The sequence below is a fragment of the Sebastes fasciatus genome, chromosome 12 (assembly GCF_043250625.1).
Source record: "Sebastes fasciatus isolate fSebFas1 chromosome 12, fSebFas1.pri, whole genome shotgun sequence".
NCBI lineage: Eukaryota > Metazoa > Chordata > Actinopteri > Perciformes > Sebastidae > Sebastes > Sebastes fasciatus.
In genome coordinates, this window is record NC_133806.1 from 17,388,992 (window position 1) to 17,402,555 (window position 13,564).

General features: G+C 38.0%; 2 protein-coding genes across 3 annotated transcripts; one reads left to right on the plus strand and one right to left on the minus strand.

The window, feature by feature from the left end:
• Positions 1-371: 371 nt before the first annotated feature.
• On the plus strand, positions 372-3,578 carry LOC141779073 (putative transmembrane protein 244). 2 transcript variants are annotated; one of them, XM_074653718.1, is made up of 6 exons: positions 383-701; positions 982-1,067; positions 2,537-2,610; positions 2,707-2,832; positions 2,918-2,962; positions 3,053-3,578. In XM_074653718.1, exons 1-6 carry the CDS (start codon positions 669-671, stop codon positions 3,145-3,147), a joined length of 459 nt encoding a protein of 152 aa, XP_074509819.1. In that variant the 5' UTR covers positions 383-668; the 3' UTR covers positions 3,148-3,578. The 2 variants fall into 2 exon arrangements, with proteins under 2 accessions (XP_074509820.1, XP_074509819.1); XM_074653719.1 differs by lacking the exon at positions 982-1,067 and having other exon boundaries at positions 372-701.
• A 164-nt stretch (positions 3,579-3,742) lies between these two features.
• On the minus strand, positions 3,743-8,353 carry sgk2b (serum/glucocorticoid regulated kinase 2b). The gene is made up of 12 exons (XM_074653717.1): positions 8,120-8,353; positions 7,159-7,234; positions 6,995-7,064; positions 6,863-6,888; positions 5,820-5,877; positions 5,646-5,729; positions 5,427-5,558; positions 5,087-5,199; positions 4,515-4,734; positions 4,271-4,426; positions 4,089-4,178; positions 3,743-3,993 (listed from the first exon to the last, which is right to left on the minus strand). The coding sequence occupies exons 1-12, from the start codon at positions 8,184-8,186 to the stop codon at positions 3,829-3,831; spliced, it is 1,257 nt and encodes a 418-aa protein (XP_074509818.1). The 5' UTR covers positions 8,187-8,353; the 3' UTR covers positions 3,743-3,828.
• Between the last annotated feature and the right edge of the window lie 5,211 nt (positions 8,354-13,564).

A 13,564-nucleotide genomic window follows, 5' to 3' on the forward strand; every position in this document is an offset into this window, starting at 1 on the left:
CCAACCGACATTAACTGTAGATATGTTCTAAGAACATATCTACAGTTAATGTCGGTTGGTTTTGAATGAGGGCTATGTATGAACCAGTAACGTTGAATGGAGTCATATTGAGTAATGACGCTTATTTTAATACGATAAGGGTTACATTTATGTCTGAAATTCAACCTCCAAGAAGGCAGTGTATCGGACTGTGAATGTATGGTTAATGTTTAATGTTTGGATTGATTAGAAGTATTAGTTGAGTCGCTAATAGTCCAGATGATCATCTCCAGCTATATCCTGCAGTATTCACTCCCTCCCACAGAAGGGCGGCTATGGTTGCTCCTCCGGTATAATAAAAGCTGCTGGGCCGTTTTAGCCATAATTTTTGATGAAATACACTCCCGTCTTTAAAAAGAAAATCGCTATAGTGTCCACGGTTGTGTATTCAGTTGCTAGCTGATATAAAAGTCTTTATTTCAGTCAAAAAAGGGCCGCCCTGAGAGGAGGTGAGATGAGTTCAGAGCTCGGCTGTGTGTTGTTGAAGCGGCGGCTGGTTTATATGTGTCTGGTGTTTGTCGCTAGATGGCAGGAGAAGTCCAGTTTTCTAGGGGGGATTAACGGGGTCGTGCATCGAGCTGCAGACAGGAATATTTTATAATATAAAAACATCAAATACGAACCATGAGATGGCATTCAAACGCAAAGCGGTCGACTCGAAGGTAATATGTGTACAATGTGTCTCTGAACTGTGTCTGTCAATCGGGATTGACTGTAAGGATCATGTGCGACGTTATCTATTTTTTTGTGATATACAGATTATAACTGTAGTCAGATTTTGCAGCAGATAGAGTCGCTGTCTGCCTCCCACTGCAGCCCTGTAGCCTATAACAATACTGCTGCAGAGCTCCAGCTCCAGTTCACGTGTTTGCATGGAAAATATGAGGTGTTGCCTACTAGACACATTTCTGTATTGTGATAGATCCTGTCTCAATCCCACAGACCGTGCTCTTCAATCTGCTGCTATGTCTGGTCATATTTTACTCTCTTTTCTACATGATTGGGAGTGTGTGCTTCGGTGCCTTCAGGTGAGGATCTTTACCACACGCATGCGCACTAGCAAACCAGCCCCTGAACGCATCATTACCAACCTCTCCTGTAAATACTGCAAGAACTTTATTTCTTTTAGTTAATTTTGTCCTTAAATGGTGAATATTTAAATGGTGCAATATTGTTTATAGTCTGTTTATTGTCAATACTGTATATACTGCTCCTATTTTCATACTTCCTTCGATTTAAATGGTTCATATTTTGTTACACTTTGTTTAGCTCTTTTTTTTTTACTGTGTTAGCTGATGCATCTTGTTTTTTGCACTATCCCCTTTGCTGCTGTACACTGCAAATTTCACTGCTAATATCTTATCTTATCTCATCTTAATATTCTTAAATATAAGTGTGTTTTTTCATTAAAAAAAAAGATAACACATACAGTAGCAAACTAAACTAGGGCTGGCAGTAAGTATGTATACTGGTTCTATAGGCGAATATGATGCCATGTGTAGTCTGCAGTTTGTATTTGGAAGTTGTGGGATACATACACGGTGCATAGAAATCAGGAGGGACAGTAGGGGCCAAACAGCTTAAAGGTCCCGTATTGTAAAAAGTGAGATTTTCAGGTCTTTTATATTATAAAGCAGGTTTAAGTTCTATATAAATACTGTTAAACTATCAAAACGCTCAATATACGGAGAAATACACACAGCCCGTATTCAGAAATTGCACATTTGAAACAAGCCGTTAGGATTTCTGTCTATTTGTGATGAAACAAATATACAATATTTAGACCATTACACGGTTTTAAACGTAAACATTCTAAATGTGTCCCGGTTTATTTCCTGTTGCAGTGTATGTTAATGACATCAGCTGACAGGAAGTAAACATGGACCCAAACTGTTGCCTAGTAACGCAATTCCGTTGCAATTCCATTGAAATGCACTGACACGGAGTGTTTCAGACAGAGGGTAAATACAGGTATATTCAGGCAGACAGTACAAGGAAAATAATGTGTTTTTTTAACATTAAAGCATGTAGACATGTTCTAGTAGAAACACAAAATACAAGTATGAACCTGAAAATGAGCACGATATGGGACCTTTAATTTTTGACTAGGGCCCTATAGTGGGTTATGTAGAGGTGAGATTTACAGTAGTTACTTTATTCACATCATGTGACCTATCTGTGGCTTCCCTTTACCTGTTGACAGGTAGACAATATAAGAACTGAGATATGTTTACACTTTACAGTGGTTTAACACACTCTTGCACTCTTGCAATTGCCCTTTTCACAGCAGCCATTTTGACATGTCATTGCAGGGTAAATTATTGGCCCTGGTATATTGTGCATGCTGCCAAACTGGAATGTCTGTGACACTAAAAACAACGGGACTATAATTAATTTGATCAATTACAACTGTGTTTACCCTGCAATTGCATATCAAAATGGCTGCTGTGAAAACGGCCACTAGTTTTCCCTCTTATTTAACCCACTTCTCATTTAGGTTGGATCACTTTGACGGACTGATTCCCTTTGACTTTAAGACCGAACCTGCTGAATCCAACTCCAAATACTTGGGTGAGCACATTAAATTAAATGCAGTCAATATGATGATGAGCGTGGACTTTTTTTTAACTTCCTGTATTTTTTTTTTGCTATGTTGATCTTCATCAGTGAACCTCCTGTCCTTGGAGCTCACCTACTTTTGCAGTGGCCTTTTGTTTGCTGCAGTGGTGAGGAGGCGGGTGTGGGACTACGCCCTCACCGTCACAATTCTGCATGTAATGATCACCAGTCTAGGTGAGGGGAAATCTAGCGATATATGAACACACACACAAATTGCAGAATGCGTTGTGTAATTGCACGTTTTGTTTCCGTGTTGCAGTGATGTTGGAGTTTCCCATGGTGTGGCAGTGGTGGCTGGCTTTAGGTAAAACAAACATCACTGGCATCTTATCTGGTAGTTATTGCATTTAACTTTATGAGCTCAATTCTTTTTGATGCTTTTGTTGTTCCATAGGTAGTGGCTTGTTTCTCATGATCTGCAACGGTCAGCTGATAGCTTACTTCACCTGCCAGAGTGATCAGAGCTACGCCTCCTTCAGCATCTACTGACAGACAGGAAGCTACTCTGTGTATGAGCTGTTTCATAAACAGTCTTGTGAAGTGAGGTAGAACGGATCGGACCAGATGCTCTCGTCCAGGGGACACCCATTAGATTCTCCACAATGATGGGCTTTTTGTGTTCGGCACTAAAAAAAGACTCCTCACCATCACACATCAGGTCAGAACTGGGTACAATTTGTGTTTAAGGGTTGCCAACAAACTGGCATCCTCTTGTTTTTATGTAAATGTCACAAGGAGATGTTTTATGTATTTTGCTTGTGATGCACAATGTCTCTGTTACTATGCAGGATTTTAAGGCACCCTGTGAAGTATCAGTACCTTTGTAAGCTGTGAATGTAAAAGCAGAACGGGAAAGTTGCAATAGTATATATTAAAAATATAAATGTAAAGTGTTAAAAAATAAAGCTGCTACAGATTGAGTGTTTATTCTTCCATCATTTTACACATTAAGGTAGCAAAGACTTGTGAAATAGTGACCAGCCTATTTCACATTATGAACTGATGCTTAAATAACGTAAAAATATACTGTAATTTAGTAACTAATGAAACATGGGGTGTTAGTGTAAGAAACTTTTTGCTTAAGTGTTTAAAAATAGACTTTGTTTTAATAATTTATAACATAAAAAAATAAATATTTGAACAAACATGCTCCCAGAGGATTTGGCGTTGTTATGAAACCGGCTCTGCTGCCAATTCCTCCACTGGGTTCATGAAGGAGAATCCTGGGAAGGCCTCGCTGGTCCCGCTGCCCGCCTGACACCGCTCATTCACAGAGGCAGGGACAGGTTGTAGCGTGAACTCGATGTCGATGTAGCTGACGTCACAGGGGCCCGACTGGAGAAGAGAGAGGAATAACCACACACTCAGGTACACTGTGCATTGATTTAACAAAAAAAACTGTTCTCCATTCATTTCTGAATCACTCCTACCACATTTGGGATGAACGGGGGTCGGACTTTTCTGGCCAGGAGGTCGTCCCAGTTGATGGATGCAAAGAAAGGATGCTCCTGCAGCTCCACCTGGAGACACATTGACATTACATCCTCTGCGGTTATGTGTTTGTATGTGCATCATCGCTTGTCTGTCTGTGTTTTCTTTTGTGTGCACTTACCAGGTCACTGCTCCCGCCTAAGCGTTTGGCAACATCTCTTTCCAGCAATCCCTCTAAGAGTGAGCGGGTCACTTGAGACCCCCCACTACGCACCTGCAGTGGAGCGTGAAGTATGTTCTCAAACATCTCTGCTTTGCTACGGCTGTAAAATGGAGGCTGAGAGAAAGGACAGGGAGATGGAGTAAGGTGACGATGCATGAAGAAGGTGATATGATGAAAAGATGGTTTCACATGCAGCACTCACCAGTCCATAGAGCATCTCAAAGAGCACAGTGCCGAGGCCCCACCAGTCCACTGCTGGATTGTACGGGTGGCCTTGTAGCACCTCTGGGGCGAGGTACTCTGGAGTCCCACAGAACGTGTGCATAGTCCCACCTATGGCCACCCCTTCTTTACAAAGCCCAAAGTCAGTCAGCATCACATGACCGTCGCTGTCCAGCAGGATGTTCTCTGGTTTGAGGTCTCTGGCAGACAAACAGGTGGAACAAAAGTGTTGGTTTTGTCTACGGATTCCTGCAAAATCTTATTTCAACTGATCCTGCTGTTGTTTTTGTTTCAATTTCCTCTAGTTTCACCTCACTTTCCTGTACTGTTTATTTTTTAATGTGGTATTGCAGGACATGGTGTTTTTTAGTGATAACATTTTCTATGCAGAGCTCTCTTATCAAAGTGAAAGTTGGGATTTCCCTGCATGAATCAATTAAACATGTGGAACATGTTTAAATCAAACATGAGCAAAGAAAGTAAGCAAGCAGTGAGCCAAGAAAAACTTGGATGAGTGACTTTGCAATGGTTTGTCTATTTCTGTGTGTGTACCTGTAAACAATGTCAAGAGAGTGGAGGTAGCCCAGCGCCATGGCCATCTCTGCAGCGTAGAAAGCAGCCCTGGGTTCAGGGAATGACCCCTCTCTCTGAAGGTGGTAGAAAAGCTGAGGACAAACAGATGAGTGGTGACATCTCTAAAACTAAACTGTAAGTGTAGCTATTTCTGATGTTTTTATGCTAAAGATTTGTATATTTTACTCTATATATGATACAAAAATAGCATTGTTTTGAACTTTTGAATGGTTGTGGGCAAAGGGAGACTCACAGTCATTCCCCTGTTTTTTTCTGTAACCAGACAGTTGACAGAGAGAGGTAATTTTTATAGACATACCTCCCCGCCATTAACGTAGTCCAGGACGAAGTAGAGCGTGTTTAGTGTCTGGAAAGAAAAGTGGAGCCCCACCAGGAATGGATGTTGTAGTCCCTTCAGCAGCACGCTTCTCTCAACCATCACATGCCTCTGCTACAGACACACAACAGATACAGTAAGTAAATAGATAGATAGATAGATAGATAGATAGATAGATAGATAGATAGATAGATAGTTTACCTCTTTCCTCTTGATAATCATCTGTTTCTGCAGCACTTTGACAGCATAGACGCCTCCATGTTTTCTATGTCTTGCCAGCAGTACCTGTGCAAGTTTGAGCTGTGTCATTTTATGTCCCAACAAAAATCCCACAAACACAAATACAAAAATTTACAGAAATCAAAAAAATCCTACCTTTCCAAAGCTTCCTTTGCCGATAACTTTGAGGTAGTCGAAATCTGACGGTTTCATCCTGATTAACACGACGGAAGAAAACTGTCAGATATGTGTTGTTAGGCATATTCCTAAACCATTTAGTGCTAATTACTTAATTTGTGGTTAATAAATGATTTATTCATACTGCACAAATCAGTTAATAGGCTGCTATAATGCACGAATAAAAATATTGTTTTGGGTTGCAAAGTTGTGACCACACATTTAAGTAAAGGAACCCTGTCATTGGTAAATGTCCCTGACTTAGGACAGTGGTTTCCAAAGCAAGGGATTGTATTATTTGGGGTGAAATTACTGTTAAAGGCTGTAAAAATAATTCAAGTAAAACAATCTGAGACTAAGGCCATATAACCTGTGATGAGGGGTCACAAGCCCAAAAGGTTGGGAATCATTAGGGGATAACCCCCTACCTTCTAGTCACATCCTCAAGTCATAAATTATTATTTATTTTTTTAAACTAACTACATATTGCATTTTTAATTGTGACAACTTATTTCTTACCAATGAAGCATTATTAATCATTGTAATACAGAAACAGTTTTTAAAGCTAGTCACCTGTCAAAGACAATTTTTGGAACAGTAATGCAAACAGCACTTTACTATGGACATAAATGCACTTTTTTCTGTTTGCAAACACGACTGCAAATTGAGTGAAATAGTGTCTGAAACGTTTACTTATTTTATTTAATTTTTTTATTGTTATTTTTAGGTATTGTTAATTCTAATACTTATTTGTTCTATCCTTTTTAATGCCCTGACGGGAGCTGGGAGAAACAATATTTAGTTTCCTTCTGTGTATGCAAATACTCAGTGAAATGACAATAAAGTGAATCTTGATTCTTGAATCTTGAATAGGGTGTAAACTATTTATAATGGTATAATTGTATCCTATAAGTTTTACTCAACAGATAGAAAGAGTTGCTCTGTAATGTGAAGTAAAAACAGCAGAACCTTTTTTTCTGTCATGACTTATTTCTTGGAATCAGGCGTTTAAAATGACTTACTGTGAGGTTCCTGTGTTCACCGAGGTCTGAGGAGAGAGAAAAAACACATCAGGTCAAGGTCAGGAGGTCAGATTTAGTTTCACCTCCTGTCAACACTCAACACGGTCTTTAAAAAAAAACATCAGTACTCACCACTGTGCCTGTCTCCTCCTTCTCTCTTCTCAGCCTGCTCTGTCTCCTCAGGATCTTCTGTGTGTCCATGCTTCAATCAGGAGGTCAAAAACAGTAGTTACATGTGGGTTTGTCATATATACAAACACAAACTAAGAAAAACATTATTTTTGCTGCTAACTTACTGTTGGCAGAAATGCTGACTGGAAACACATTTGTGTAAGAAGTCACTGAAGCCAACTTTCTTCCCCTTGAGCAGAGCTGCAAAGACATGCAGAGGGTTAGCCAGCCAGTCCCATAGTTACAGTTCAACAGCTGTATTTAGCATTAATATGACATAACGTTGCTTTAATGAAGTCATGAAAGTATTAAAACAAACTTTCAAGTTATGCCTTCAACTTTTAATACCATATTCTTCTTCTTATTTCTTTTTTTATTTAATTTTGTCTCTTGTTTGCAGGGTTTTTGTAAGCTATTGCAAGATATCCTTAACTTTACCTGAGAAATATGACATAACGTCGCTTTAATAAAGTTGTGAAAGTAAACTTAACTTTACCTGAGAAATATGACATAAGGTTGCTTTAATAAAGTTATGAAAGTATTAAAAACAAGCTTTCAAGTTATGTCTTCAACTTTTAATACCATATTCTTCTTTTAATTTTTTTTTTATTTAATTTTGTCTCTTGTTTGCAGGGTTTTTGTAAGCTATTGCAAGATATCCTCAATTTACCTGAGAATTATGACATTGACAATGACTTTGCTTTAATAAAGTTATGAAAGTATCCTTAACTTTACCTGAGAAATATGACATAATGTTGCTTTAATAAAGTTATGGAAGTATTAAAACAAACCTTCAAGTTATGTCTTCAACTTTTAATACCATATTCTTCTTTAATTTCTTTTTTTTCCTTTTTTATTTTGTCTCTTGTTTGCAGGGTTTTTACAAGCTATTGCAAAATATCCTTAACTTACCGGAGAAATATGACATAACGTTGCTTTAATAAAATTATGAAAGTATTAAAACAAACTTTCAAGTTATGTCTTCAACTTTTAATACCATATTCTTCTTTTTATTTATTTTTTTATTTAATTTTGTCTCTTGTTTGCAGGGTTTTTGTAAGCTATTGCAAAATATCCTCAACTTACCTGAGAGATATGACACAAGCCCTCTCATCTTGGCATAGGTCAACGGCCGGTCTTGAGTCACGGTCATCTGGACGAAGACTTTACTGAGGTTTTGTCAAAATAAAACTAAAGAGGAGAGAAGAGTTTGGTAGAGAGTGAAGGCAGTGTACTGTCCAGCAGCAGAGACGCCCCTCTTGTCCTTAAACTCTCAGAGTGAGGCTGCTCAGTTTAAAGACCGACGACGTAGTAGGAGACGCCGCAGTGCTGCGTTCAAGTGCCCTCTGAGATGTCGACATTATGATGCGTGCGCACCATGAGTGACCTAAAGTGATTGTTGTTGGCAAAGGTCAGGGGTCACTAACCTGAGGCTCCAGAGCCACATGCAGCTCTTTCGCCCCTTTACAGTGGCTCCCTGTGGATTTATAAAAATGGAAATCATTTTTATTTATCATTGTTGTAGGTCTATGGTACGATGGTACAACGGAATATTAGGGCCACATTGAGGAAGGTTGCTGACCCCTGGCATAGGTCGTTGCTTTAAATACTGATTGACTGGATCAATGTCATGGCTACAATAGATACACAAAATAAAACTATGTATACGGTATAAAAGTGAGCTATTCATACCTCTTAATTTATTACCAATCGCGACAGTGGGGCGCTATCATTTTAACATGAGGGAACACTATTCGACGGGGAACAGACTTTGTTATAACAACTGTATATAAATACATATATATATATATATATATATATGAATAAGTGTTTTTTGTTTACATTTCATTTTTATTTATCATTGTTGTAGGTCTATGGTACGACGGTACGACCGAATATTAGGGCCACATTGAGGAAAATAAAAATCAGAGTTTTCAAGAATAAAGTCATAATATTATAAAGTAGTAATTTTACGTGTTATTTTCTTTTTTTTCTCGTAAAGTTATGACTTTATTCTCGTAATATTACGACTTTTTTCTCCTAAAGTAATGACTTTATTTTTGTAATATTACAACTTTTTTTCTAATAAAGTTATGACTTTATTCTCGTAATATTACGACTTTTTTGTTGTAAAGTTATGACTTTATTTTCGTAATGTTACGACTTTTTTCTCGCAAAGTTATGACTTTATTCTCGTAATGTTACGACTTTATTCTCGTAATGTTACGACTTTTTTCTCGTAAAGTTATGACTTTATTCTCATAATATTACGACTTTTCTTCTCGTAAAGTTATGACTTTATTCTCGTAATATTACAAACTTTTTTTCTCGTAAAGTTATGACTTTATTCTCGTAATGTTACAACTTTCTCGTAAAGTTATGACTTTATTCTCGTAATAATAATCTCAGACTTGATAGCTCACAATAAATTGAAAAACTTAAAATTGAAAAGCTTCAACCTGAAAATTGCTGGTATCGGTGGTCTATAACTGATCATAAACTATCAATAAAGCCATTAGTTACAGTTTATAAACCCTTTATGAGGGGTGTCTTATTTGACAGGGGTACCAAATGAATGGGTTAGAAGCTACAATCCATACTACAAAAGGGGGAGACAAAAACACAGTGAAAAGTAGGCAACAAGTAGGCCTAGCAAAATACTTCAGGTCTTGAGGAAACAAGTTGTTGGCACGTGAAGGCGTCAGACTGAGCTCACTGCCCTGTACCCACGCGGTCTGTGAAGTGACCCTAATAACTTTCTTATCAAAGGAACTCCTCTCTTGGCCTCTTTATTAGTCACAGCTGATTAGAGGGAGGAATGTATACCACCAGTAAGTCTGTGAGTGGGTGGCAACATGTACTGAATTACTGTGAGTGTGTGATACATGTACTGAATTACTGTAAGTGTGTGATCGCCACCATGTAGAAAAAAATCAACACCACCCAACCCACATTCATTTTTTCATGACCGGAGATTTGCAGCACACGCTATCCTTTTGAACCTAAGTATAGTTAATGGGTCATGGAAACAACACTTTGCGTGTAAAGTTGTGACGATATTCCAGCACATGACGGCTCTGTATCTGTCGTCCTGTCTCATGTGGCTGCTGCACAACTGAGAAGGGACAGGGCCTGTCCACACCATCACAGACCCAGATTCGTGCTTGTGATATACAACCAAACTCCTGTCGCATCTCACTTACAGCCAGAGTGGCTGGTTGCTCTATATCACAGCAGTTTATATACACTCAAGACGTTCAGATGCTATAAATCACAGTTCTCCTGTTGGGGACTGAATTACATAAGCACAAATTGATATCATCATGTGATTATGTAATAAATGGAAATAGAAAGAGCAACTTGAGTCTTCCGAGAAAGACAGAGAGGTGCAAAGATGAATTTCTTCCATCAGTAAAAGCAAAAGAAGTTATAGGTAAACCACTCATATGGTAGATAAAACTAGGCTTTGTCTCAGACTTCAGCTGATTTGATAAAATAATTTAAGGAGAATGTAATGTGGTTTATATTAGTCTACTTTATCGCCTTTAACAACCAACTCTTTATCCATTTATGTGTATATGTATGGGTATGTGTACTGTATATGTGTGTATGCGTATGTAAAAAACTGGGCTTTGTCACAAGATAAGACCAAAGGTTTAACAGGAAGTATTGTCTTAAACTGGAAATGAGCAATAGAGGAACACGAGATCAGAATAAGAGGGTGTTAATGAGATAAATGGGACATGGAGAGCAGATACTGACACAACGTCAAGTTTGTCTCTGTGTCTCTGTTTCTAAATTTGGACTTGCTGGGCTCAGAGTTGGTACAGGGTGTCTTGGTCACGGCTGCAGAAAGCTGATCCTCAGACAGCAACAGGGGGGAGGTCCCTCTCTGTTACAGCGCTGGCAGGGGGGGTCACCCCAAAGTGAACTGGTCTCTGCTGGTCTGACCGACCGTCCTCAGCACCTCTTGTCACATCACTCTAACTGGCCTAACTGGGAACTGGCCGCAGCTGGTTTTTGCTTCTCCAGGCAGGCAACAGGTGACACTGAACACAACGCACACATCTCAACAATCTAACAGCATTCCTACAAGAGAGGAATCCTACAGCGGATCAGCCAACCTCACCAGGACAGGTTCTCTGCTTCAGCTTCAGGCCTAACAGGAGGCGAAGGCTGAACCGCATTCATACTGACACCTAAAGCCCCTCTGCAACTTCTGGTCTCAATTATAGCTCCATTATCATCATCATCCACTCTTTCCTTAATTAGCTCATTCAAGAACCAATCTTATTTTCAACCGTCATTAACTTTTAAATCAGTGATATCTGTCATGCTTTTTTTTTACTCATGGTTGTGTCCACACAGTCAGAGATCTGGGAGTCATACATATTGCAGACATATATGTGGTTGACATTGGGAATGATGGGTCAAATCTTGATTTCAGCAAAAAATAGACTTTAGGCACCAGCTAGGCTACACTAAAGCACTTCCTGGTTTCTTGAATTTGTGTAGGATGAGGATGATTGTATTTGTTTAGACACTTATTAGATATGTATTACTTTACATGGCCAAGGAAAATATTGTACTTTGTCACAAACTGACTCATGGATTGTGACAAGGAGGGAATCCACACAGGGTTTTGCTAAAAACCAACGCAATAGACCATTTTCACAGCACACATTTTGACTTGTCACAGTAGGAAATGCACAGCTGTATTTAATAACATTAATGATGGCTGCAGTCCAAATAGTGGAGTCCCTGGTATTGTGAATGCTGGCTCACTGGAATATCTTACTGGGACACTTAAACGTGCAGCAGGCAGAATATCTTTGGCATCATGGGCAAAAAATCCATAATAACCTTTCAGCATATTGTTATTCAAGTGTTCTGAGAGAAAACTAGACTTCTGCACCTCCTCATGGCTCTGTTTTCAGGCTTTAAAAAATCTAGCCCGTGACGGGAGACTTTGGCCAATCACAGGTCATTTCAGAGAGAGAGTTTTCCTATTAATAAAAATATTTATATTTGATCAGTGCTTTCTAGTTTGCTCATTTGATCGTAGTTCGCGAGATATCTTGCAGATTCCATTAGGAGCACCGGAGGACACAGAGGCACATGATTTTTTTTCAGATTACCTGTCTCATGCACTACTGTCAGGATATAGTGACCGTTTTATAGAAATAACTTTTTTAAATCATATTTGCACCATCTCTACCCACTGCAGCTTTAATGGAACTGAGACATTGTTAATGTTATCAGTTTCACCTGTGCTTTTCCTACTGCGACATGTCAAAATGTCTGCTGTGAAAAAAAAGGTCTATTTATTACAGTTAACACAAAAACAATAGAGAGTGCAGATCAGCAAAGTCATGGCCTGCTGAGGTTGACAGCCTCCAGGCAGTCAGGGGTCCACATTATTTCACAGCTTTAGTCACTAGTTTCTTCACAAATTAAAATTGTATTTATCAAATATGATGCATTGTTATAAATTAAACTACCCAACAGTATATAAACAGATACAAATGAGCTACTTAGAATGCATCAGTAATGATAGTTCAGCAATATAATATATAGGTTAGTACTGTAAAACTCACAGGGGCCATGTTTCTGCATTTAGTGCTTTTACTTTTGATACTTAAAGTACATTTCACTCATAATACTTTTGTACTTTTAACCAGCATTTTCAAAACAGGACTCGTATGGAGTATTTTTACGATGTCGAACTACTATTTTTTACTTAAATAAATTATCTGAATACTTCATCCACCACTGACCACAAATTTAATTTTAGACGTGTGATCTATATGTAAGAAGGAAAATATTTATAAATATATAACCTTTATAAATGCTTGCAAATGTGATTGTGGGAGTGTTTTAATGCAATAAGTCATTAGTCTACAGTACATTTTTCATGCTGAATACACATGACAGCAGTAGTACTTCAAATATCCTGTAGATGGAGACAGCAAACCAGAGGATTTTCTTGAAGTAAACTATTTTTTCTTTATGATTAAATGATAAATCAAATAATTGAAAAAATAATTGACAGATTAATCGATGATGAAAATAATGGTAAGTTACATGTCTGCCTTTGAGTGATGCTATCAATGCACATGTAAACATTGTATGATAAACTACTAATACTTATAACAGCAATAATCATTATATTAGTACATTTACTCAAGTACTGTGCAGTACAAATTTGAGATACTTGTGCTTCTCTTGAGTATTTTCTTTTAGCCAACTTTATACTTCTACTCCACTATTTAGAGGCAAATATTGTACTTTTTACTCCAGTATAATTATCTGACAATTAAAGTTACTTTACAAGTTAAGGTTTTAGCATACAAAACATATAAAGTATGATGTATTTTTATATATTAAACTACACAGCAGTATATACAAGTACAGCTGAACAATTAGCTGATAAATCAATTAATTGACTGTTAGAAAATTGATTTGGAACTGTTATGATAATTATTTAAGAGATTATTCATGCAGAAATGACAAACATTTAATGATTCCAGC